The sequence below is a fragment of the Protobothrops mucrosquamatus genome, unplaced genomic scaffold, assembly GCF_001527695.2.
Source record: "Protobothrops mucrosquamatus isolate PMUCROS unplaced genomic scaffold, P.Mucros_1.0 scaffold12, whole genome shotgun sequence".
NCBI classification, from domain to species: Eukaryota; Metazoa; Chordata; class Lepidosauria; order Squamata; family Viperidae; genus Protobothrops; species Protobothrops mucrosquamatus.
In genome coordinates, this window is record NW_015386399.1 from 340,629 (window position 1) to 368,431 (window position 27,803).

The window sequence follows — 27,803 nt, forward strand, 5'->3', positions numbered from 1 at the left end:
TGCAACTGCCACACATTTATAATGGCCACAGCAGCCTGTAGTCATGTGAACGCCATTTGTGATCTTTACAATCAGCTTCTAACAAGCAAGGTCAACAGGAAGGTCATGTGATGTTAATGAGTTGCGGTGTCCAGTAGAGCCACGTGATATATTCACTTAGCAATTGCATCACTTAGAGACAGAGTTGCCGGTCCCAAATTGTTAGTGTGAACTATCTATACTGGTTTATATAACAGCAGTCTACATATATAATCTGCTTAGCACAAATGCACATTCTACTTTTAAATAGCTTCCCAACATGTAGGTTATAATGATCATTACTTTTGTGCAAAAGTTCCAAATTGCCCTATTTGCCATCACCTCTTAGGATATTTTCTTCCCAAACCAACTTTCTTCCATTCCTATTTTATTATTTATTTTTCACACTGTATCCTTTCTTCTGATTTTAAAGTGATACAATTATACTGATGAAAGAATAGCACAATAAATAGTATTAACTATTTTTGTCACACTCTAATTAAGCCTTTATGAACTGTAATTCAATAATCTTCTCCAGTGATCCTGTTTTTCTTTTCCTTTTTAAATGTCAGGCAGAATCAAGGGTGTGGCACCTATAGAAAATTAAAAAACTGCATGGGAAACTCACTCCCTATTTATTTTGCCTCTTTTGTAGGATACAAACAAGGTAATCTCATCCTGATAAGATCTAATGAATCTATTTTTTTCCTAAAAAAAAAAAAAAAGTATAACAGGAACATGCAATGATAGAAGATATCCCTCTTCTTTTTTATTAGAAAATAATCAACTGATTACACGTGACTGATTATTTTCTAACAAGGAACAAAGAACGTTCCTTGTTAGAAAACTTGTGTACTATTACCAGTTTGGCTTTTAAAAGTAGTAATAAAAGATGGTCACTCCTTCCCCCCAACACAAATTACAAAATTTCATTCATTTTTAATGAAATATTCAGCATATTTATTATTATGCTGCCAGCTTTCACACTATTTTATTTAATTGGTTTTATTGTGATATTTTGAGTATTTTAAAAATATTCACTATATCATATTAATTAATATCTGCCAATAAAATGGTTAAAATATTGTTTGTTACTATTCACTTCAAACACAATACAAATGAAAAATCATGTTATATATGAGCAGTAACTTGTCTGTAAACTGCCCAGAGTCACTTAGATAAGATGGGCAGTATAGAAATTTAATAAATAATAAAGAAATAAACTTAGTTTTCCAAATATTGCAAAAGACTTTCTGGCAATGTCCTGGAAGAGGTAGGCCTGAACATTCTGAGCATATTTTTCACACATTTTAAGAGAAATTTACAGGTGGGATTTGGCTTATGCAGACCATATACTTCTATCTGTCACTTTAAATCTGCAGTGTAGATAATTGAGCGTTTGTCTCCCAAATTTAGTAGTGCACTCTCAGAGTGGTCTGGTGTCCACAAATGGGAAATTAGGGGAAATGTATGACTCTTGGATTGTCCATCTCTGCTAAATGGGGAAGTGTGTTTGAGCTCCAATAAAAGAGATTTCCGAGGACCTCCAGAAAAGTTGTTGGTGCTTATCAGGCTGGAAAAGCTTACAAAACTATTTCTCAGGAGTTGGATTCTGCCAATCCACTGTCAGGCAAATTGTGTATAAATGGATGCATTTAACCTTTTAGGAAGGGTTGAACAATCAAGATCACACCAAGACTAATGCCTGTAATATTGCTGGAGGTCTCAAAAGACCCAAGAATAATGTTGAAGGGATTAAAGGCCTCTCTTCACTGATGAATTTAGGTGTTCATGAGACCACTATCAGGAGAAACTGAACAATAATAGCAGAGTTGAAAGAAGAAAACTACTACAGGTAAGCCCTTGACTTACCACCATTTGTTCAGCAAATATTTGAAATTATGATAGCACTAAATGTACCAGAATTTGCAGCAGCACCCCATGGTCACATGAACAAAATTTGGGAGCTTGGCAATCCACCCTTCCTTACAACTGACCACAGGAATGCTGCAATTGCTCCACCTGCCTATCTTCCACCTATCTCACCCTGTTGGGTCCCTTGTGCTTATCCCCCTACCCAAGTGGGTCCCATACACTTGGGTCTCTTCACCTTCAGTCATGCCTCACTTCACATACCTTTTCTGAAGATCACCTTTACCAAAGAGAACTTGTCAATTTGCCACACAGTTTTCCTGTACAGAGGACACATGGTGTCAGCCCAGAATTGAACTCCATTTTAGAAACAGCTGCAATTCTTGCAATCCAAAAATTGTGCTTGCTCCCAAAATAATTATCACTTCCAGGACTGTACCAAGTGGCTTCTGTATAGAAAGGTCACATGGTCGATTGGCAGATTTTCTTTCCCAGAGCCAATCTCAAAAATTGCTTTTGGGACACAGAACTGGGTGATCTGCCAAATGGCTATCCTATACAGAGGCTGGAATAAGCATCGTTTTGGGAATGACTGCAATTCTTGCAATTTGAGAATTGTAGCCACTTCCAAAATGGTATGAAACGATTTCTGCATAGATGTATAGCTTTCAGCATAACTTGTTTGATGTCTCTTTTTTAAAATGAAAGCAGAAGAGGTGGAGATGAAAGAACAGCAGAGGTGTAGATTGGTTGGTTTTCTTTCCCAAAGGCAATCTTTGGAAAAGGTAATTGGAGAAAGATGGGGGAGGAAACCCAAGAGCCTGGGACACAGCAAGGTGGGAAGTGGGCCAAAGGGTTTCTCAGGTGGTGGTGAAAGACCTAGGAAGTCGAAAGCAGGTTACATATGAGCTAGGGGGGTACTACAGTATAAGCCTGGGCCCGTGTTGGTCTTTTTATGGACTTTTCAACTCTGAAATACCCATTGCTCCTCTTAATGACTGCAATAAGAAGATCAGGGATTGTGGCTATTAAGTAAGACAATCATCTGGGTGTCTCACTTAACAGCCACCATAACTTAGGACAGTGATGGCGAACCTTTTAGAGACCGAGTGCCCAAAAACTGGGCCCACCCACGCTCCACCCCCATCCCCACCCCGCCTGCCCGCAGGGCCACTCATCTCTTCCAGGACCCCCAATTGCCCAGGCAGCCCAGCAGCACCATTGGGGCCACGCCCTCTGCCCGTGCCCCACAGTATCAACTGTGCAATGGGGCATGACGGCAGAGTCTTGTCTACACTGCCTGGCTGCCATGTTCTTGGCTGCGCTGCTCCGCGTGGGCCACGCTCGGGGGCGACTTTCCTCCAGGGGGGCTGTTGGTGAGGAGGGGGCCATGGGGGGGAAGCAAGGCTGGGACAACAGCACGTGTGCCCACAGAGAGGGCTCCGAGTCCCGCCTCTGCCATAGATTTGCCACCACTGACTTAGGACCACAATTCTGGGCTCAATTGTGGTTGTAAACCAAGGACTACTTGTACTCTCCAAAAATAAAATTTCTGCCATCTATCATTTATGAAAAACCACCAGTTTAAGCTGAAAGGCTAATGGAAAAATTTTCTGTAGATGGTGAAGGAGACCAAAACAGAACTTTGAAAATTTTATTTATTTGTATTCCATTTTTATTATTGAACGAACATATTCAACATGCCTTCCCTACAATAACCCTGTGACCTGAGCTGGAAAAGAGTGTGTGTGACTAGCCCAAGGTCACCCAGCTGACTTTCATGGCTAAGGCAGGGCTTGAATTCATAGACTCCTGATTACTAGTCTGGTGCCTTAACACTAGACCACACTGGCTCTCTAGAAGTTGAAGTGTTCTGAAACCAGGAATAAGCTAAAATTCTTCCAACCTAATGTGCAGGACTGATCAATAGTGGAACATTTAATTGCAGTTACCTTTAACTGCAGTTACTACTGCCCAATGGAAGCACCCGTTATTGAAATAAATAATAAATAAATGAAGAGATATACATTTTTTTACTGCTTTATAAATAGATTCTCTTTATCTAGTTTTAAGATGTGTGGAGAATAGATCATGTCTTAGGTCATATTTATGTAGAAATACTGAACATTTAAAAGGCTTCACAAACTTTTAAAAATCACTGTATCGGAATGTATTGCTTGTATTAAAGTTTCCCATAACTTCCACATCTAATTTGAATACTTACCTATAGCGATAATCATATTCTTCATATCTGTCATATCCTCTGTCGTATCCTCTATCATAATAGGAATCACGGCGACGGCCAGTTCCTCCTCCTCCTCCTCCTCCACCACCTCCTCCTCCTCCACCACCTCCACCTCCACTGCTTTTATTAAAAAAAGAGAGACAGTTCAGACAGGTTATGCTGAAAGCTATACATCTATTTAAGATTTTGTCTCAAAGATCAAGACAATACTCCTAATGAAGGAACTGATGATTCATAGTTGACTTAATTTCAGCAATTATTCAAACTGGCATCAGATATTGAAAATCATTTATAAAATGTGCTGGAGTCTTGTCCTAATCTCAGGAAAAAAATGAATAAATATGCTACAGGAATAATAATAATAATAATGAGGATGATGATGTTGGAAGGGACCTTAGAGGTCATCTAGTCCAACCCCCTGCTGAGGCAGGAAACCCTATACCATTTCGGACAAATGTATGTCCAGTCTCTTTTTAAAAACTTCCACTGTTGGAACATTCACAGCTTCTGGAGGCAGGTTGTTCCACTGGTTAATTGTTCTAACTGTCAGGAAGTTTCTCCTGTTCTAGGTTGCTTCTCTCTTTGGTTAGTTTCCATCCGTTGCTTCTTGTCCTGCCTTCAGGTGCTTTGGAGAATAGCTTGACTCCCTCTTCTTTGTGGCAACCCCCGAGATATTGGAACACTGCTATCATGTCATCCCTCATCCTTCTCTTCATTAGATTAGACATTCCCATTTCCAGCAACCGTTCCTTATATGTTTTAGCCTCCAGTCCCCTGATCATTTTTGTTGCTCTTCTCTGTTCTCTTTCTAGAGTCTCAACCTCTTTTTTTACATCATGGTGACCAAAACTGGATGCAGTATTCCAGGTGTGGCCTTACCAAGGCATTGTAAAGTGGTATTGACACTTCGTGTGATCTTGATTCTATCCCTCTGTTAATGCAGCCTAGCACTGTGTTGGCTTTTTTGACAGCTGCAGCACACTGCTGGCTCATATTTAAGTGATTGTCCACTAGGACTCCGAGATCCCTCTCAGTTACTACTACTGAGCAAGGTACCACCTATACCAGTGGTGGCGAACCCATGGCACGGGTGCCAGAGACGGCACTCAGAGCCCTCTCTGTGGGCATGCGCGCCATTGCCCCAGTCCGAGGCCTTCAGCTGGGTTTTATAAAACCTTTTCGCTTTAGGCCTCTGCCGCCATGGGCAAAAAAAAAAAAAGAAAAAAAAAAAAGGTTCAATCAGTCAATTTCAACTTTTCACAGAAAAAAATAGATCTTGCAAAGTTGGGATTGACTGAACTTTTTAGTCCCACCCAGCCGGCCATTACCACCGCAGCCATGCCCACCCAATGGGCCACACCCACCCGGCACTTGATGATGCATAAGTGGGTTTTGGGTTGCAGTTTGGGCACTTAGTCTCTAAAAGGTTCGCCATCACTGACCTATACTATACATGTGCATTTGGTTTTTCTTGCCTAAATTTAGAACCTTACTTTTTTCACCATTGAATTTCATTTTGTTAGATAGTGCCTAATGTTCACGTCTGTCAAGATCCTCCTGTATCTTAAGCCTATCTTCTGGAGTGTTGGCTATTCATGTCAGCTTGGTGTCATCTGCAAATTTGATGAGTTTCCCTATCCCCTCATCCAAATCATCGATGAAGATGTTGAAGAGCACTGGGCTCAGAACAGAGTCCTGGGGCACCACACTCCACATTTCCCTCCATGTAGATGCAGTTCCATTGAGGACCACATGTGAGTAGGGCCGGTCAGCCAGCTACGAATCCATCTGGTGGTGATGCTGTCTAACCCACATTTTTCTATCTTATAAAATAGTAGGTTGTGATCTACTTTGTCAAATGCCTTACTGAAGTCCAAGTAAATTATATCCACAGCATTCCTCTGGTCCACTAATTTTGTCACTTGGTCAAAGAATGCAATAAAATTTGTCTGGCATGATCTGTTTTTAACAAACCCATATTGGCTTTAGGTAGTGACTTTGTTTGACTCTAGGTGCTCGCTGATTCGTTGCTTGATTTATTTTTCCAGAATCTTCCCAGGTATTGAGGTTTTTCCTTTTTTGAAGATGGGAACTACATCAGCTCTTTTCCAGTCCTCTGGTAGTTCCCCAGTGCTCCAGGATCTTTGAAAGATATAGTTAAGTGGTTCTGAGATCACATCTGTCAGTTCCTTGAGAACCCTGGGGTGTAATCCATCTGGTCCTGGTGATTTGAACTCGTCTAAGCTGGACAGGTGCTCACTTACCATTTTCTTGCCTATCTTAACTTGTATTTCTATTGTTTTTTATAGTACTATTTTTGATAGGTAGGTTTGTTTTTTCCCTTTGTGTAAAGACAGATGCAAAAAACAAGTTAAATAGTTCTGCTTTCTCCCTATTGCTTGTCACTTTTTTGCCACTTTCACCCACTAGTGGACCAATCATTTCCTTAACATTTTTCTTGTTTTTTTACATGTTGAAAGAAGCTTTTTATTTTTTACTTTTGTTGCAAGCCTTAGTTCATTTTGAGCCTTAGCTTTCCTCACAGTATTGAGAGCCTTCCTTTTTTAGCAACCTTTCAACTCCAGTTAACATTCCTGTAGTATTTCTAATTTATTCTAGTTTGTTTATTCGTTTTAGGTTCTGAGCTATTTTTCAAGAAAAACTGCAAAAATGCATGCCACATTGAATGTTATGGCAAGAAAAACCAAATGCACAGGTATAGTATAGGGGGTACCTTGCTCAATAGTAGTAACTGTGAGAGGGATCTCGGAGTCCTAGTGGACAATCATTTAAATATGAGCCAGCAGTGTGCTGCAGCTGCCAAAAAAGCCAACAAAGTGCTAGGCTGCATTAACAGAGGGATAGAATCAAGATTACATGAAGTGTTAATACCACTTTACAATGCCTTGGGTAAGGCCACACTTGGAATACTGCATCCAGTTTTGGTCGCCACAATGTAAAAAACATGTTGAGACTCCAGAAAGAGTAAAGAGAAGAGCAACAAAGATGATTAGGGGACTGGAGGCTAAAACATATAAGGAACAGTTGCTGGAATTGGGTATGTCTAGTTTAACGAAGAGAAGGACGAGGGGGACATGATAGCAGTCTTCCAGTATCTCAGGGGCTGCCACAAAGAAGAGGGAGTCAAGCTATTTTTCCAAAGCTCCTGAAGGCAGGACAAGAAGCAATGGATGGAAACTAATCAAGGAGAGAAGCAATCTAGAACTAAGGAGAAACTTCCTGACAGTTAGAACAATTAACCAGTGGAACAACCTGCCTCCAGAAGCGGTGAATGCTCCAACAGTGGAAGTTTTTAAAAAGAGACTGGACAGCCATTTGTCCGAAATGGTATAGGGCAGGGGTAGGCAACCCAAAACACTCAAAGAGCCACTTGGACAGGTTTCCCACCGAAAACAAAACACTGGGAGCCGCAAAACCCTTTTGATATCTAAAATGAAGATAACACTGCATATATCCTTTTTTACCTTTAATATATGTATGTATGTGTGCGTATATAAAATAAAGGTAAACAAGGATATATGCAGTGTTATCTTCATTTTAGATGTCAAATTTGGTCTCTGTCTCTTTCCTTTCTTTTTCCTCTCTCCCCCTCCCTCTTTCCTCTCCCTTTCCTTTTTCTCTTTCTTCTCCCCCTTTCTCTTTCTTCTTCCTTTCTCTCTTCCCTTCCTCTCCCCTTCTTTCTCTTTCCTCTCCCTCTTTCCCTTTCCTCTCTTTTTCTTTCCTCTCCCCTTTTCTTTCCTCTCCTTTTCTTTTTCTTCTTTCTCTTTCCTCTCTCTCTTCTTTCCTTTCTCTTTCCTCTCTCTTTTCCTGTTCCCTGCCGCCCCCGGCCCGGCCTCCACCGCGTCCTCAGCTGAACGGGTGGGGAGGGGGAGCAGGACATGAGGCAGCGGCTCTGGGGGCAGCGGAGGTGGCACGGCTGCATCGTCGGGGGGTCCCCGCCCCCCCCCGCTGGGACTCCACGCTGCCCAGCCTCGCCCTCCGCCCATCAATGGAGCCACGGTGGGGACAGCGCCTGTCCGAGCCGCCTGGGGGTCAGCAGGAGGAAGGAGAGGAGGGCGAGGAAGCAGCCGCCCCAGCCGGGACTCCACGCTGCCCGGCCTCGCCCTCTGCCCATCGATGCAGCCGCAGTGGGCGCTGGTGCCGCGCGGCCCCTGCCAGCCCCTCCACCAGCCCGGCTGCTCACCCCTAGGTACCCCTCTTGCCCCGGCACTCACCTGAGACGCCCGGGGGGCACCAGGAGGAAGGAGAAGGGCGAGGAAACCGCCGCCGCCCCAGCCGGGACTCCGCGCTGCCCGGCCTCGCCCTCAGCCCATCCGATGGAGCCGCGGTGGAGGCTGGTACCGCGCAGCCCTTGCCAGTCCCTCCGCTCCCCCCAGGTATCCCTCTTGTCCCGGCGCCCACCCAAGCCACCTGGGGGCAGCAGGAGGAAGAAGGGGAGGAGGAAGAGGAGGGCAAGGAAGCCGCCACCAACGCCGGACCCCAGGAGGCGGTTCTCCTCTCCTACCATTGCTGCATCTCCTTCTTCCTTCCCGGCAGCCTGGACTCCGGCGCGCCTTCCCGGCCAGCGGGGCCAATGGTCGGGCTGGCTGGGGATTGCAGGGGCTGGTCTCCCTTGGGCCGCGGCTTGCGGGAGGGCTGGCCCACTCAGCGGAGCCTCCAGCGGGCCGCTCCCAGCAGGGATCCCGGGGCTTCTCCGGGCGGCTCCAAGGCCACGAGGCCCTGGCCGCGCTTCTCCCAGGGGGTGGGACACCCGAGCGCAGGGCCAATCAGGAGCCCTGCAGGAGGTAAGTCCGCCTGAGAGAGAGAGGGAAGCGAAAGTGCCTCTCTGTCTCTCTCTGCAAATGACGGAGGAGGCTCTGGAGCCGCAGGTTGCCAAGCCGTGGTATAGGGTTTCCTGCCTGAGCAGGGGGTTGGACTAGATGACCTCCAAGGTCCCTTCCAACTTTATTATTATTATTATTATTATTATTATTATTATTATTATTATTATTATTATTATTATTTATTCATTCTTCAGAAAATACTCAGTATAGACCACAAATACACCTATTTCTGGAGCACCAGGACTAAAACATAAAAGAGAAAAATGGGCTTACTTTGTGTTCCATTGGTTTCTTATAGCAAAATATTGGAATTATTTGTTATGCTATATTGGAAGCCAATCTTTTGAAACCTTCTGATAGAACACTCTATTGAGATAGATTGCTTGGAATTTGGAATTAACAAGTCATGTTATTCATTGGGCTCTCAAGTTTCACTTAAAATGCCAGTCATAGAATATATTTGTAGAAACAATAAAGTGAAATAAAGCAGTCATTAGAATGGAACATGTTTACTTAAAGTCCCATTTGTAGAAACAATAAAGTGAAATAAAGCAGTCATTAGAATGCAACATGTTTACTTAAAGTCCCATGGCAAATGCATTTCTCATAGTAATAGGGCTAAGACAATAAATATCTTACTGAGTTGGTCTGCCCATATAGATACCAGGGGTGGGTGTATGTGCTCTCTTTGTGATAGAGTAATCTACTCGGATTCTTCTACCATCCAGCTCCATTCCATTTGCATGTTCCATAGCCTACAAGAAAGGGGGGAAAAAACCCTCTTATAATGCCTGTATCTAGTAATCTTCTACAAATTAATGGGGGAGGGGGAATTAAATATGATCACTTTTAAGCCAACACAGGAAGATGCTATTGCATTCCTGACACTTTGTTCCTAAGTAAGGCAAAAAAAAGATAAACTAAATTTAACTAAAGCAAAGAATTCTACGATTACCTTCAATCAGAGACATAAGAGGAAAGCATGATCAGGGGCATCCAGCAGTATGGCTTCTTGCAGATTCAGCTTCATTTCATGTTTTCCCTGTCTACTTCCATTTCATTTCTTTTAGAAGAATTGGGTATCACTGAAGTTTCAATGATACTCAATTCTTCCAGAAGAGATCCCAGTTATTTTTTTTAATCTATATAAATATTATTAAAGCTCTACACATAAAATAAGCATCAAAACACAATAAACACATAAAAACATAACCTCCAAATACAAAACTAAACATCTAACTTAAAAACATGTCACATTTCTCACAGATCCATTAACTTCTGCCTTTAATTTTTTCATAAATCCATTAACCCTCTCTTATTCTTTTACAGAATAGATTCCCATTTATGTGACTTTCTAATTAGTATCTTCTCTACTTATTCATCACTTTAAACACTGTGGTGGTGATGTTAAAAAAACTTCAAAAGTGTTAGAAATACATAAAAACATCGGAAAATCCTAAACATAAAGTTTAAACTGAATGCACAAATATTTTTATTGAGTATAAATGAAAAATATCACAATTTACTAAAATATATGACAACTGCAAGAACAAATTTGGCACAGTATCGGAAAAGAGAAACTTTACCTACAATATTAGATTGAAAAACTAAAAATGGAGAATATGTAGCAATGACAAAATATGTAGCAATGACATCTACTTAATAGAAATCTAATTAAATTTAAGTAAAGATGGCTCCCATATGTATTTCCCATTGCACAGTAAGGCAAATTTAGTCATTTGTAACAGAGGGCAAGAATATGGAAAGTTTTTGCATTCTTTTGTTTTATTCTATTGTCCCTATTTAACACAAACTTTTTCCTATATATTTTACTATTGTAACAATAAAAATATCTTTTAAAACATGTTTAATATATCACGAGACTGATTTTACATTAGGATCCATCCCTTACAGAATCAGTTTGAAACTTGCTGTTAACTGCTGCTTTATATCAAGTCACTAAATTATTTTTCAAAATATTCTCAATAGTGTACTTCATTAGCTTAAGAACCAAGTAACATGTTCATGTTAAGATATTTAAAAATTGATAATTCCTGTTAATGAGGTAAATGCCTGCTTGCTATCAAATATTTTGTTAGAAAAAGTTAATGCCATTCCATAGAGAATTACTGTTTCTATATCATAATAGATAGACCTATCAGGATGTTTACTCAGAATGTCCTTGCATAGACAGAATTGCCCTATTGTACAATAACACTTATGCATTAGCTTCAAACGCATTTTAGTATATTATTATTTAATTTAAATAATTATACTTAAGAGGGAAACTAGAGAATTTAGAGATTAAATTCATAGACTGAAGAAGCTAGTTCTGTATTATTTATAGCTTGAAACAAAATAACAGGAATATGGAATATTCAATATATCCCTATTTAACGTTCTCTAAAACCACATTAAATGTAGACTATACTGCCACCTAGCGTTTCTTTTAATTCCACAGAAATATTTTTTCCTTTTTATTATGTTGTAAATCTTATATATTATGCTGTTTCAATACACTGATGTCTGCATAATGTTTAAAGCTATTTTTTTATTTAGATAGCTTAGAATACTAAGAATGGAAAAGAGAAAAAAATCTATCAATGTTAATTGCAATTGTAGTATCAATATTACAAATATAAAATTATTTAGCTTTTTCATCCAAATGAATTTATTCTGGTTTCTGTTTGTATTTTATGAATCTTTCCACCTTCACAGAAATGTTATTAAATGCAAATTATAGTAAAATGAATATTGTTTATAAAAACACATATCAGAAGAATGAGAATCCTGAAAGGGTTTAGATTAATTTATAGAGATATGCACAACTTCAACTTTGAAAAATAGCCAAAAATGTAAAAGCAACCCAAAACCTGATTTGATACTGACATAATTCTTAGCTCTAAGGATTTAATTTATTCACTATAGTATCAATGGAAAGATTAATTTCCAATACTGATATCTAGTTTTCCCTAGTATTAACCTATGGATTTCTAGTTTTAAGACATACTTACAATATAAATAACACCTGTTCATACTTTCAAACATACATATTAGCCCTTTCATTCATAACTAAACCTACATCTTTACTTTCCATTCAAAAAATCAGACCTTCGTTCAACTCTATTTCTCTTAATCTAATCTCAAACATATATGGGTAGTCCTCTACTTAGGACCACATTTGAGCCCAGAATTTTATGTTGCTAAGTGAGAAATTTATTGAGCTTTGCCCCATTTTACAACTTTTCTTGCCATTTGTTAAGTGAATCACTGCAGTTGTTAAATTAATAACACAATTAAGTGAATCTGGCTTCCCTATTGACTTGGCTTGTAAATCAAGATCACAAAAGATGATCACGTGATCCCGGAACACTGCAACCATCGTTAACTATGAATCAGTCAAGCATCCAAATGTAAATTACGTGACCATGGGGCTGTTGCAATGGTCATAAATGTGACTAATTGTCATGTCATCTTTTTTCAATGCCGTTGTAACTTTGAACTAAATGAACTGTTGTAAGTTGAGGACTATCTCTATTTTTGTCATTTAATTTGTGCTCTTCATAATTTACCACTGTCACTGAGAAATTCGCAGAGATATTGATCTGCGCTGCATGTCCTGATACTGATCATTCAAGACTTTCAAATAACACTTTTATAATAGAAAAGGTGCAAAATTATCAGCCTCCAATAAATTTGTGCTACATAGAACACTCCTTGCTAATAATATGCACTGGTCAATATTGGCACATTTTGTTCATAATGTCAAAATAAAACCAAAGCCTAGTTTTACCCAAGTACACTTATGCTTTAACATGCAAGGTAGTGTGGGAGGAATCCAGAGAAAGAAATATTGTGGGGAATATTAAAAAGGCAGAATATATTTCTCCAAAGGAATAATGGAGAAGATCTTTAAAAAGGCAGCCAGAAAGCTAGAAGCTGATGAGATTAGGAAGACAAAGACCCCCAAAATCTACATACCTCACCCAAAGTCTAAGGACAGGAAACATAATAGTATTAATCCACCAATACCAAAAAGGGCACACTCAGACTCAGGTCAAAGTACATGGCACAGGAAATACAAAGCCTCAAACAGGAACAGGAAATAACCTCAAAAGCCCCAGAAGGTATAAAAACCCACCACTCCCAGCAACACGTGTTCAGCTTTCCCAGAGTCACATTGCTGTCTGGCTCCGCTCTTTAATAAACCACAACCTTCTTTCTAAAGCAATCTCCATTTTGTTTATTCCTGGCTTGGACTGGACCCTGATGAAGATTTTTTCTTTCTACAGTGGTCTCTCTACACTAGAGACCACCTGGCAAGCAAACTAGCCAACATCCTACCTAGATGTCTAGAAATGTATACAGGTAAACTTCAACTTACAACCATTTGCTTAATAATAATTTGGATTAATACCTATCTACAGAAGCCAGTTATGACCTAAATTGAAACTTCTCTGACTTTTGCCCTATCCCCTAAAGGTCATGTAATCACAACCTGAGCAGTTAGCAAGCAGCCTGTATTTATGATTGGTTGCATCACCCTGATCATGTGATGGCATTTGTTTAGTTTCTGGCAAAACCTGCCATTGGTTAAATTGGATTTACATATATAACCGCATGACTCAACTTAGAACCGTGGTAAAAATAACTGTTAAAATTGGGTTAGATCATATAGTGTCTTGACTTGTGATGCAATCTGTTCCTAATTGTTAATGTAAGTCAAGGACTACCTGCATGAAATATACTGACCCACATCCAGGATGCATCCTTTGTTCTTCAGAATAGTTATTAACGTTAATTGGATAAAATCATAAAACCTGATATATGAGGTTGTGTTTTAAAAAACATAATCAAGATTAGCCATATATTTAGGATCCTACATAAGCTAAACTATAGTTAAAGTCATCAAAATAAGCCACATTTCATTATATATGTGATTGCAGACATTTATCTGTATAATTTATTAGGTAGTTTCAAAGTTAACAAGCCCCTTTGCAAAAAAACAAAACAAAACCCTGATAATTTCAGAAAAAGTTTTACCTCTTTAGAATCGTCTATTCTTTCAAAGTAAACGAAAGCAAATCCTCTTGATCGCCCAGTCCGTTGATCATACACCACATTGACTCCACTCAATGGTCCGTAACGGGAAAAGACTTCTCGAAGATCTCTCTCAGTAGTATATAAACTGAGGCCAAACACTCCAAGACATAAATTAGGATCCGGATTAGCCTAAAATGTATCAAGTTAAACTATTAAGTGTCTTATTATTGACAGTTAAATCTGTTACAGGTAGTCCTTGACTTATGACCACAATTGAACTCAAACTTCCATTGCTAAGCAAGACATTTAAGTGAGTTTTGTCCCATTTTATGACCTTTCTTGTTACACTTAAGTGAATTATTGCAGTTGTTAAATTAGTAACACAGTCATTAAGCAAATATGACTTTCCCATTGACTCTACTTGCCAAAGGTTGCAGAAGATGACCACATGACACCGGATCACTGCAATTGTCATAAATACATGCCAGTTGCCAAACATCCAAACTCTGATCACATGACCACAGGGATACCGCAATGGTTATGTGAAAAATGGTCATAAACCACTTTTTCCAGTGCCGTTGTTACTTCAAACAGTCACTAAACAAATGGCTGTCAATTGAGGACTACTGTAGTACTTCATTTATACAACCTTACCCCAGAAACAGTGATAGCAAAATATTTCAGCTGCATTCTGAGTAGCATATAAAGGGAACAGAAATATGCTATGTTTAATCCATCACTGTATCAAACTTTTTTTTAAAAGACGTTTTCATTTAAATTATAAGAGAGGCACAAGAAAGGAATCTACTGTGGAGTGAGCTATGTATCAATGTTCCTCATCTCATCATGGATTTTAAACAAGTTATCATGTAATTTAAATTATGCTATTTAAATATCTCCTCCTAAGGAAAGGGTTTAAACTTGTGTTCTCCATGGCCAATCCAATTCTCTAAAGAAATATTAGTATAATTTTTTAGCAGAAACTTCAGAAGCAAGCTGCTTTGGTTCCTTAATTCCTTCCACCAAGCTACCACTTCTCACCATCTCTAATCCACACCTTATTGTGAACAAGAGGAATAAAGAACAAGTTTAGCTAGCAAAACACACATTTACTTTTTGGGTAACTTATGGTAGCTAAGATGAATGCAACTGTGCCTATAAAGCAGAAAATATAAAGACTTGTCTTTTTTCCTTGACTATAGAAACTGTATTATAGTCAGCCAACTTAAATTAATGAAAAAAATAATAATATTCCTACAAGCTTACACTACATACTCTGCTGCCAGTATGCCTTCTTCGGTTAGACATAGGAGAGTGGCTTCGGCTCCTTCGACGCCGATATTCTGGGGTATAAGATCTACTTCGTGATCGCCGCTTGTGAGAATGGGATCTAGAGCGAGTATATCGCCTGTGAGAATGTCTTCTGGATCTAGATCTTTAAATGGTAAAAATAAAGTTCCATATAAAAACTGCAATAGACCATCAAAATTAATATTAAAGGTTATTAATAACAATTTAAAACAACTGATTTATATAACTGTTAAAATTTTAAGATATTAAATTCATTGTTTTTCAAAACTTACGGGCAATTTATGGAATAAGATCTGCACCTGACATGCCGTTATTATGCTGCAGTTACATATTGAGGAAATCTCCTAAAAAAATTCTAACCCTCACCTATCCTAAAACAGATATTTGTTTTTTTTAAGGCAAAGAAATGAAGCATTACTAGTCTTAACATTCTACACTGGAGCAGTAAACTGCAGAAAAACTGCATGGCCACTGCCACTCTATTTGAGAAGGTGTGAAATGAGCAGAAATGCATGTATTTTTATTTGGGACACAATTTGTCATGGAAATTTCTGAACTTCTCTTCAAATAGTCTTTATTTACAGGTAATCCCCCAGGTACCAACATTTATTTGGTGAGTTTTCACAAAAACAAATTAATTCAGAAAGGATATTTACATTAAATACTCAAAATTGTGACCAAATAGAGGCATCTGTAGCTATGTGACTTGTAGCTATGTGTCTCTGCTGCAAATGGCTGCCATGTTAACTCTGTGACTTGCCTGGGCCATTCGGGGTATGAGAAGCTGGAAGGGGAGGGTTGTCCCTTGGTCACATAGGCAAACAAGAGCTGAGCTGGCACCAGTTTTTGCTTTTGCTGCAATCTGCTATTGCCTGAGCTCAAGTGCTACAATTACTTCTGTAAATATTTTTAAATATTTTTTTTGTTACTCTTTTGGGAACTGCTCTGCTTCTTAAGTATTGTACTTTGCAAACTATTGTGTTTGCAAACTATTAAGCTTTTATTTTGGAGATTAGAATATATTACTGTAGTTTGTAGGTTTTATATTTAAATTGCCTCTAGAAGCTGTGGGTGCCCATCACTGGAAGCTTTTAAGAAGAGACTGCATTGGCATTTATCAGAGATACTTTCTTGTGAGAGCAGTGGGTTAGACTAGTTGACTTCAAGATCCCTTCCATCTCTTTTACTATTGCAAGCCAAGAGTTCTGCAAGTTCCTCCCCCATCTCCCTCTGGGTGCCTGGCTGGAGACTCTTAAGCTAATTAGTGACAAGTTGTTTTGTATTTTTTTAAAGGAACAGTTAGCTGAAGATGCTTGAGCTGACTAGCAAGTTTTTTTTTTAAAAAATAATTTAATGGCTGCAAGCCCTGCTTGGAGGCAATTTAGTTCCTGAACACACCGGAAACAGATGATGGGCGGCTGGCGGGAAACCCTCCCAGTTCAGTTAACATGGCAGTTATCGGAGGAAATAGTAAATCAGATTTTCATTCTTTTAACAATCCATTTGATTTAATTAATGAATTTAATTTTAATAATTTATAAAATTGAGTCTGATTCGAGTTTTTGACTTACGAGCCTAATGCCCCGGTTCCATTAGGTACGTACCTCAGGGACTACCTGTATTACTATAGGAATATTTTCATATTTTTCATAACTACATGTAGCTATGAATTTAAATGGCTTACCGGTATTTCTATATTTACATGTCTATACATGCACATTGTTAAAGCACATCACAACTGCTTGAAAACAAGCCTAGTACAACTGTTCTGATGGATTTTACAATATCATAATGTTAACTTTTTATTTTTGCCATTATCACTATATGATTATTTATGAAGTTTCAGGGCATTTTTCAAGACCTGACAAAAATCTTAGTTCTATAATTGTCCAGTGAAAGATCCAAGCAACAAGTGTACAAGTAAAATTTAACATATTCAATTTTTTAATAAACATAAACATACCTGGATTTTGATCTTGACCGAGAGTGTGATTCAGAATGTTTAGAAGCTTTTGATGGGCTATGAGATCGTGACCTGCTCTCAGATTTTGCACGAGCAGGACTCCCAGCTGGAGATTTTGACTGGGAGCGTGATTCCTACCGAAAGAAGCAGTATTACAAATGGTATTGGTTGCACAAATGCCTACCTTCTTAAGTTAAAAGTAACTATATTTTATTGATTGTGCCTGAAAAATAAATGGTTAGGCAATACCCTCCAGGACAAGATTCTCTTTAACCCACTATTAATATTGTACAATTTCCTCAAATAATTCCCTATATGAACCAGATGTCCAATATTCTATTAACTAAGTAATCATGCAAATTCATCTATAACTTGATCAGACAGACACTGGAACATAAGCCATACATTTACTTAACCTAGGACCCATTCATTCTTCCAGATTCTTTTAATTCTACTTCACTCTTGCTTTCTACTTTTCTTCATTCTTCATTGAGTTTTTCATTTTTCATACTTCGTGTATTCTTCCCCAATTCAAACAATTCATTATAGCCTTAAAAATATTCAAGTGCTTCTATCTGACCAATCTTCTGTTCAATTTTTTCCCCCATTCAATTTTAATTTTCTGATCTTTAACACTTTTCATTAGCCTTCTTTTATCTTGATTTATCTTCCACATTCTTGGAAAAAACTCTTCCATTTCTTCACGAACATTAACCTTAATGGAAAAAGAACATTTAGTATATTTAAGCATGTGGGGATTATAAAACCCTGCTGGATTTTCAGAATTTTATCTACTAAAATGGAATAGCCAGCAGGTGAAATGCAAATAACTAGTTTATAAAAGCAATTAAAAAATCTTTTAACTGATATAATCATATAGGCTCTAGTAATGTCCACTGGTTTCCTTGCAGTGTTTCCCAAATATTGTACACCTATTCTGCTCCCTAATTTCAGTAACTTTTCAAGTCTGTATTTATATACACATACAAACACACACACACACACATTCTTAAAAAGTGAAACAGACTAACAGGCAAAGATTCAAAGAGTTACAATAGCATATCAATTAACACAAATACAAATAATAAAAAGTTTTGACTCCTGCTTTTAAACAGAAAGATCTCACAACTTATTACAAATTTGGTTCTAAAATACATATTAAGTGCTGGTTGTTCAAATCCCAAATCTGTACTGAAAATGCAAATTTGATTTACTACTTTGGATCTTAGCCATAGAAGCTATGTTTGATTTACAAATCCTATGATTCATGTCTATCATTAAGTGTGATTATTTTATTCAAGTTATAAATATTTGTACAGTAAAATAACAAAGCTAAACTATTCGTTAATATCTGTATGGTTTAATAATGCTGCTAACTGTACTGCTGCCTGACTAGATGTCTACTTTGTACTCCACCAGAAGAAATGTATCAGGCAAGGCAATTTAGAAAAAGTAATATATATATGCATGTATATTATATGTATCTAAATGAGGTGATCATTTGTTCTCCCAAACTAAAGAACCAAGCAGAAATTACTCTCAAAATTATTTAATTCAAAAGCTGATGTCAAAAAGACCCATTTTTTTCAGGAATTGAAACTGTTCATTTTATTTTCTAATTTCAAATCTTTTTCCCATCATTTTTAAAATACTGAATAAAGTTGCAAAAATCTCAAACTTTTTACACTTTTAGCAAGGATTTGTAAATACCTGGTGGCTTTTGTAAAATTCAGCTTTTATGTATTTCTCTACAGTACAGGTAATCCTCAACTTACAACAGATCATTTAGTGACTGTTCAATGTTATAACATCACTGAAAAAAGTGACTTATGACAGTTTTTCACATTTATGACAGTTACCCTATCCCCATGAAGATGTGATCAAAATTCAGACAGAATATTTATGACAGTTGCAGTGAACTGGGATCAAGTGATCACCTTTTGCGATCTTCTGACAAACAAAGTCAATGGGGAAGCCAGATTCACTTAACGTCAATGATTCATGTAATAACTATGGCAATAAAGGTCATAAAATGGGGCAAAATTCAGTTAACAAATGTCTCCCTTAGCATCATAAATTTTGGACTCAATTGTGGTTGTAAGTTGAGGACTACCTGTACTTTCCCCACAATTAAATATGAGGTAATCTAACCTCTTCAGAAAAACTTCTAAAAAGTAAAGACTTTTAATGAGAAAAGAATGGGTAGAAAGAAATATAACACTGAAAAATGTGTTGTTTCTTAGATAATGGTAGACAGCTTTCTACAAGGAACTATAGATAGTCCTCAACTTACAACCATAATTGAGCCAAAATTTTTCTTTTTAAATAAATCATTGCAGTTGTTAAGTTAATAACATGATTGTTAAATGAATCTGGCTTCACCATTAACTTTGCTTGTCAGACAGTTGCAAAAGGTAATCACATGACCCAAGGCCATTGCAACTGTCATAAATATGAGTCAGTTGACAAACATTTGAATTTTGATCACATGACCATGGAGATGCTACAATAGTCTAAATGTGAAAAACTGTCATAGGTCACTTTTTTGGTGCTGTTTTAACTAAATGAAGTGTTGTAAGCCGAGGACTACTTGTACTAATTTTTGACAAAGACTAAACAAACTGTTGTGAGGATCCAATCTGGGTTGGTCACCTTGACCAGAGATTTTGTTTTCTGAGCTTTTAGACTAATGCCGGAGCCCATTTTCAGGGAACTTCTCTCTAGCCAGAACTTCTAATTAGAGAGCAAATTTGGGGTTATTGTTAAAGCTTAAGACTAAAACTGGAAGACTGTGAGTTCTAGTCCTGCCCTGGGCATAAACCACTTTTAAAAAACCTTTGTAAGAAAACTGCAGGGACTTGTCCATTGAGAAATGGACACAATTGAATAGAAGGGGGAAAAATTACATATCCAAGGCTCACTATCAACACTTAGAAAGACAACAAACTAGTTATATTAAGAATTTTTAAACCTATTCTGTAGGTTTAATTCTACATCATGAATGATTGATATAAACGCCTATTATTTTACATTTTTTTGGGAAAAAGTAGACAAATTATGCTGCTTTGCCTTGATGCTATTTCCACTTAAATCTTTTCAAAATTGGATCCTGACCAATGCATTCAGAAATGCCTGGTTTTAATACAGGGACATCTGTTTAAAGTGATATGGCTACTGTATCTTTCACATATATGATCTTTTTAATTTAAATATATACATTGCACAACTGTACTGGTCACATTTTTAGAATACAAAACAATAAATTACATTGGAAAAGAATGTTCTATGTATCAGTGATATGTTTTGCCTTCTCCTCCATCCTGAATATGTTCATAAGGTCACCAGGAATAAAAATGAACTGAAAGGGGACTTTATCCTGGTTTGAAGGTCCTCTTTCAGTTAAGTCTGATTCCAGATGACCTAATGAACATATTGAGGATGGGGAGAAAGCAATCAAATTGTATGATTTTGTACTGCCACTTTCTGGGTATTTTTTTTCCAATTTCCAGATCTATTATATGTTTTTGAATTTCCCAATAACCTCTAATCTTTGTAAACAGTGTTGAGATTAACCAAGGTCAACATCAAAAACATACTATTAGAAGGCAGCCCTATTTTATAAATAATCCTTACATTTATACCATCATGACTGCATTCTGTTCAATTCGCAACTGGCTCACCTTTATGACAGATTGTAATGTTCTGCAATTTATACTTTTTGCTAGAAGCATGCTTTTTTAAACAGTTTCTGCCAAAAATGCCCACAGGAAGCATTGAATCCCTTAATGACTGTGGCAAGAAAGGTTGCAATCACATGGGCGCCTCAATTTATGACTGCTATGATTTATAATGGAAATTCCAAGCTCCATTATGATAAATCTATTATGATTTATCTATATGTAAACCACAAATATTAAACAACATTCCTCAATATATTTATATTATAAAAATAAGAAAAATTCTACAGGGAAACTACAAAATTTATATTGCCAAATGTATTATAGGGACTTTGCTACCTTCTCAAAAGTTCAATGAACAACTCAATTTCTCCAGACTCTTAAAGCTTAAGAGATTGGTGCAGATCTCTCAGTTTTATGAAGTCCTCCCTCCAATGTAAACCTAAAGGGAGTGACTTTTATCACTTGTCAGATGAACCTCAGGAAACTCAGATAAGCTGGTATAGGAAAATAGAAGTGTTTTTTATGTCAGGTGGGCCATACTTAAGAACATGAAATAAATAAAATCTATGTTATGACCAAAAACAACTTTGTGGCTTTCTGCACAAGAAGCATTCTATAGCTGAGAAATAAGTAAGAATAAATGATGATGTATTAGAATTTTCTCAGGGGGAATTAAAATAAAATCAATAGAAAATCTTGAAATATGGGTAGACTTCCACTTATAATCACAATTGGGCCTGAAATCTTGGTCACTGACCAAAGTGGTCATTAAATGAGACACCACATGACTGCTTCACTCAATAATCACCAGTTAAGAAGAGCACCAGGGAGAAGCTTTGGGTTTCTCACCATACCCAGGAAGCCTACCCAATCAGGGAGAACAAATTTGAGTGCCATCATTTTTGAAGGCTCATTTTTGCCATATTTGAGGCCTGTTCCTCCCGTACATAGAAAGATTTCCCTTCCCTGCATAGGGAAAAGGGGAAATCCATAGATGTATGTGCTGAGAGAACAGATATCAAATCCAACATGCCCTCTGCTTGCAACCTTCCCTGCTAGCATCACCACTGATTTTCTAGGAAAGCCAGCAGAAAAAAAGTCCGCAAGTGGTGATCATGTGGCAAGTGGTGATCATGTGGCACCTGACACCAAGGGCACTTCACAACTGCTTGTAAATGTGAACAAGTTGACAAATCACCAAAATGCAGTTATATGAGAGGGAGAGCACAATATTTTACAATCGCCAGAAGAGCTTTGCAGGATTACACATCAACATTTAAATATACTTAAATTATGCAGCCCAGACTAGATGGCCTCAAACATTCTGCATCTACTTCTGATAGAGAAACTGAGTTTTCCCTATTTGAGAAGAGTAGATTAGTTATACCTATACTGAAATTTCACACCTCATTTTTTAAAATCTAAACAAAGCCATTCTTATCTCTCCTACTTATCCCTATATAAACAGATTCACTTCACCGGGCCCACGTTTCCCCGAAATTAAGACCTGGTCTTATTTTTAATGTTTTGCCTCCAAAACAGGCATCGGGGTGGTGGTTCTTTTCCACTCACCTCGCAGCGGTGGCACCGACAGCCCCGCCCAGCCAGGCCACTTCTGTGGCCAAAGGAGCAGCTTCATTATGCAGCTGAGAATGGAGCTTGGGCCTGCATTTCACCATCACAGGCATTTCCGGAAGGCCTGTGCAGCTGAGAATTGAGCTGCAGATTGAATTCATAGCTCGGTTTTTGGCTGCACAGGACTTCCGGAAAGGCCTCTGATTGCAAAATGCAGGCCCAAGCTCCATTCTCAGCTGCAGAATGAAGCTGCTCCTTCAGCCTCAGAAGTGGGCCGGTGAGGCAAGTGTCAATCCAAGGGAGGCCTGGCTGCAATGGTAAGCTCCACCTCTGCCCCAGCTTGATTTTTAGGCATGCACCTCACCCCAAAACTAGGGCTTATTTTGGGGGTAGGTTTTACTTTTGGGGAAACACGATATATGTTAGCTTCCATTCTATTGATAGTAAGCTACTTCCCCATATCAAATTCAATATTTAGGAAATTCAGCTAATTGATAATGCAAAAAGGACATTCCCTAGCTGGACTAATTATAGTGAAAGTTGTAGTCAAAGCTATTATGTTCCTAGTCTTGAATCTTATAAAGTATAGTCTTTATATCCGAAGTACAGTCTTTATATTGTTCCTAGGCGACTGGACTTTAAAGAGAGTAAGGTAGTCCTCAACGTACGACCACAACTGAGCCCAAAATTTATGTTGCTTAGTGAAACATTTGTTAAATGAGTTTTGCCTCATTTTACAACTTTTCTTGCCACAGTTGTTAAGTGAGTCACTGGAGTTGATAAGTTAGTAACACAGTTGATAAGTGAAACAGGTTTCCCCATTGACTTTGCTTGTCAAAAGATTGCAAAAGGTGATCACATAATCTCTGGACACTACAACCATCATAAATATGAGTCAGTTGCCAAGCATCTGAATTTTGATCACATGATCATAGCGATGTTGCAATGGTATGAAAAACTATCACTGTATAGTGGGGCAGTGGTTAGAATGCAGTATGCAGGCTAACTCACTGCTTACTCCAGGAGTTCGATTCTGAACTGCTCAAGGTTGACTCAGCCTTCCATCCTTCTGAGGTCAGGGGTAATATGCTGATTCTGTAAACCACCTGAGAGGGCTATAAACCACTATGAAGTGATATATAAGTTTAAGTGCTATTGCTCTAAATCACTTTTTTCAATGTAACTTTGAACAGTCATTAAATGAACTGTTTTAAGTTGAGGACTACCTGTGTACAGTGGTGGGATTCAAATATGTGAACAACTGGTTCTCTGTGTGGATGCCACTTCCAGAAGTCCATTCTGGGCCTGGGCAACAAAAAATTAGCTACCGGTTCTGCCGAACTGGTGCAAACTGGCTGAATCCTACCAGTGCCTGTATATGTCCCCTGAATTAAGCCAAACAGTTTAGAGAGGCTAATGCAGGACAGTTCTTACTTAATTAAGGGAAGTGTATTTCAGCAAAACACAACATCAATAACAACAAACCATGGCACTTCAAAACCATAAGGAACAATTTTTAAAGTAACAAAGAGGATTCTACTGCATCCAGATTCTTAATCTAATTATACTGGGTATTTTATTATTTTAATACAGCTACAATATACACTTCTATCTTGCCTGGTTTCAAATTGTTTCATTTCTTTCACTTCTTCACAACTTCCAGCTGCTGCTTCAATAATAAGATAAGTGTTCCTGAACTTTTGCACACAAATAATAATCCTAAACATATTGAAAAACTTATCACTGCTTTACATTTGGTTTTGTTGTTTTTTCAAGATTTTAATATAAGTGAGAATAATAAGCTTTATAGAAACATCATTATTAGATACAAATGAACATTAATTGTAAAGGCTCAAATAGGATATTCTTATACAAGCATAAGATTTGCACTACAATCACACATTCCTATTATCATTCTTGAGAAAAGTAGTAACAAGATATGTTAGTTTTTAAAAAATGAGTTTCCCCAAATTTATAAGGTAGGAGGGGAACGAAATTACCTCAAGTTTTTTATACTGTAATAACAGAACACACAAACACACACACACACACAAATCTAAAAATACCGTAACTCTTCCCAGACAGCTTATTTAAAAGTATGCTACTATACTCTCTATACAAAATTTAAAATCCCTTTCAATAATTAAATAATGACCTGATAAATTATTTAAGATAGTGCAAACCTAGAATTGGAATAGTGGCAAGTAGCTTCTAATTAACTCTTTTCATTATTACTGCCCACAATAATGCAGAAAATATCCACTAGTACCATACCTTAAACACCTTATGTAACAAAATGTTGACTCTGTATTCCGGTGTAAACCTAATAAATCATGCTGGAAGCTTAACAGCATTTTTACCTGAAAAAATTCTGACGCCATTTTCATCGTATTATTATTAGAAACGGTCCTCAACTCTCTCTCAGGACAAGGGGGCATTATCGCCGGCCCTCCCGATTTCTCTGACTGTGTAGGGTCCCCCTTCCCACCAGCCCTGCATACTTTCTATTTGGATTTGCGGGAGGGGGATGTTATTAGTTAAAGTGAAAACGGGAATTTAAAGCAATCGAGAATGAAAGAACTTGAAAATGGCAAAAAAAAAAAAAAAAAATAGGAACAGGGCAAACGGTTAAAAAAAGAGCGAAGGGGGGAGCTAGAACCCAACACCCATTAAAGGGGTGAGGGATGGCGCCAAAAGAGGAGTCGGGATCACGGTTTGTTAAGTCCGAGGATCCTGGTCCGGAAGGAAGAAAGCAGGGCCGAGTCGAAACAGCCAACGAGAGCGCGGTCCCTGCGGGCGGGATGTAGCGTAGCCCCACCTCGGAGGAAGGAACCATTTTGGTAAGGAACAACGAAGTCTCTCAGGATGACTCCGCCCCGCTCGGCGCCCGATGCGGAGGCTCTTTTTTTCTTCTTCGCCCACTTCTTGCCCTCAGGGCCGGGCCAGGCCAGGCCTCCGACACCTCGGCCCGAACAGAACCGCTCACTACTCACCCTCCCCTCGAAGTTATTCTCCTCCACGTCGCTCATGCTGGCGCGTGTCTAAGGCGGCAGGTGGCCAAACAAGTGGAAATCCAAGGGAGGAGCGCCGAGCCCCGACTTTCTCCTGCCACTGCCTCCAATTACCTAACTCCTATGCTGTGGCGACGGCAACGCAAAATGGCGCTTCAGTCACTAAGGTCTGCGCCCGACACTCAGGGAAGGGGAGGGACTCCCGGTGCCACGCCCAGACATGCCACAATGTGGCATCTCCGCCGCAAGAAACAACATACAGTAGTAGGCTGGACGAGTGGCACATGCGCAATTTATTGGGTCTAGTTTTCGGCTTTGCACGTGTTGGACTTTTCCAGGGATGCTTGACGTGGATTGCAATTGCATAGTAATTCTTCTAGTTTTGTGTGGTCCCTATCAGTTATTTTTATTTAATTTATATGTTCATCCAACTGCAAAGTGACTCTGGACAGCTTACTATTGGATAGAAACATAAAGATGGAAAACAAAATCCAACAATCATTCATTACTTAAAAATAGACTATAGGTTTTGGAAACAGACTGGCAGTTTTAGTACAGATAGTCCTCGACTTACAACAGTTCATTTAGTGACCGTTCAAAGTTACAATGGCATTGAAAAATGTGACTAGCAACCATATTTCAGTTATGACCTTTGCAGCATCCCCATGATCGTGTGATCAAAATTAGATGCTTGGCAAGTATTCATATTTAATACTGTTCCTGTGCCCCAAGGTCATTTGACCACCTTTTGCGACCTGACAAAGTCAATGGGGAAACCAGGTTCACTTAACAACTGAGTTACTAACTTATCAACTACAGTGATTCACTTAACAACTGTGGCAGATAAAGTCATAAAATGGTGTGAAACTCACTTAACAAATGTCTCACTTAATAACAGAAATTTGGGGCTCAGTTGTGGTTGTAAGTCAAGGACTACCTATAGTTGCTAGATATTCTTATTACCAAGATTATGCAGCAGAACACTATGGCACATAAACCAGGGCAACAAGGATAGTTTGGGTTGTTGCTCATAGCCAATCTTAATTGGGATCCTCACACTCCCCTAGAAACCTCTGGGCATCATGGCTAAAGAGGTATTGATTAAAACTTTTTCAGAAGAGGATACATTCACCTGTCTCACTGCTAATAATGCTATTGGTAAATCTAGAATCAAATATTTTAATAATGTTATTTATTTATGGTTCAAGACCTTTTGATGTTAAATCAGTTCACTTTGGCCCAGTTAACCAATTTATACAATTCAGTTCTCTGGGTTTGCACAATGCATTACACCATAAACTAATATGAGATATAACATAATACATTGTAATTTTCCATAATGTAGACTAGCATATAGCTTATGAATGACATATCCAATTTATATGGTTTATTTTTTATTCAAACTAGCTAGGGTTAGTATTTTAAAGAATAGCCACTTTATTCTATATCCAGAGCACAGCTATGTTTAACCAATGCATGAACTGTGCTAAAGCTATGACATACATAGCTTCTGGCTGGAAGCATGTACCAGTTACAGCATTGTACAGATAACTAGGGAACCAATAAGGAAATACCAGAGAGGGAGCAGTGAAAGGGCTAGGGCAGTGGTGGCGAACCTATGGCACGGGTGCCAGAGGCGGCACTCAGAGCGTAGGCATACGCACTGTCACCCCAGTCCTAGGCCTTCAGCTGGGTTTTATAAAACTTTTTCGCTTTAGGTCTCTGCCGCCGTGTGCAAAAAAAAAAAAGGTTCAATCAGTCAATTTCAAGTTGGAATTGATTGATTGAACTTTTTAGTCCCACCCGGTCTGCCATTACCATCGCAGCCACGCTCACCCAATGGGCCACGCTCACCCAATGGGCCATGCCCACCCAATGGGCCACACCCACCTGATGCATAAATGGGTTTTGGGTTGCAGTTTGGGCACTCAGTCTCTAAAAGGTTCGCCATCACTGGGCTAGGGCTTAGCAAGTTTGGGTGACAAGGGCTTAACTAACTTTAAGCATTTAGGTATGATAGGTGGACTGTTAGCATGTGACTGAATCGGGCCTATCAACTAGGCCTGGGGAGGATGGACCAGCTGAACTGCTGAAATCTATAAAGAAGGTGTGGTCTCATACTTTCTCTCTTACTTTCATGTACTGAGATCCACCAGCCTTTGCAAGCACTTTAATAAAACTTGTTTTTTTCAACAACAACAACAACAACAACAACAATAATAATAATAATAAAGTTGGAAA

At 38.6% G+C, this 27,803-nt stretch overlaps 1 protein-coding gene across 2 annotated transcripts; it reads right to left on the reverse strand.

The window, feature by feature from the left end:
- Positions 1–4,110: 4,110 nt before the first annotated feature.
- TRA2A (transformer 2 alpha homolog) lies at positions 4,111–25,687 on the reverse strand. 2 transcript variants are annotated; one of them, XM_015810573.1, is made up of 6 exons: positions 25,545–25,687; positions 17,297–17,430; positions 15,298–15,457; positions 14,023–14,211; positions 9,619–9,734; positions 4,111–4,255 (listed from the first exon to the last, which is right to left on the reverse strand). In XM_015810573.1, the coding sequence occupies exons 1-6, from the start codon at positions 25,578–25,580 to the stop codon at positions 4,111–4,113; spliced, it is 780 nt and encodes a 259-aa protein (XP_015666059.1). In that variant the 5' UTR covers positions 25,581–25,687. The 2 variants fall into 2 exon arrangements, with proteins under 2 accessions (XP_015666059.1, XP_029138910.1); XM_029283077.1 differs by having other exon boundaries at positions 15,289–15,457.
- Between the last annotated feature and the right edge of the window lie 2,116 nt (positions 25,688–27,803).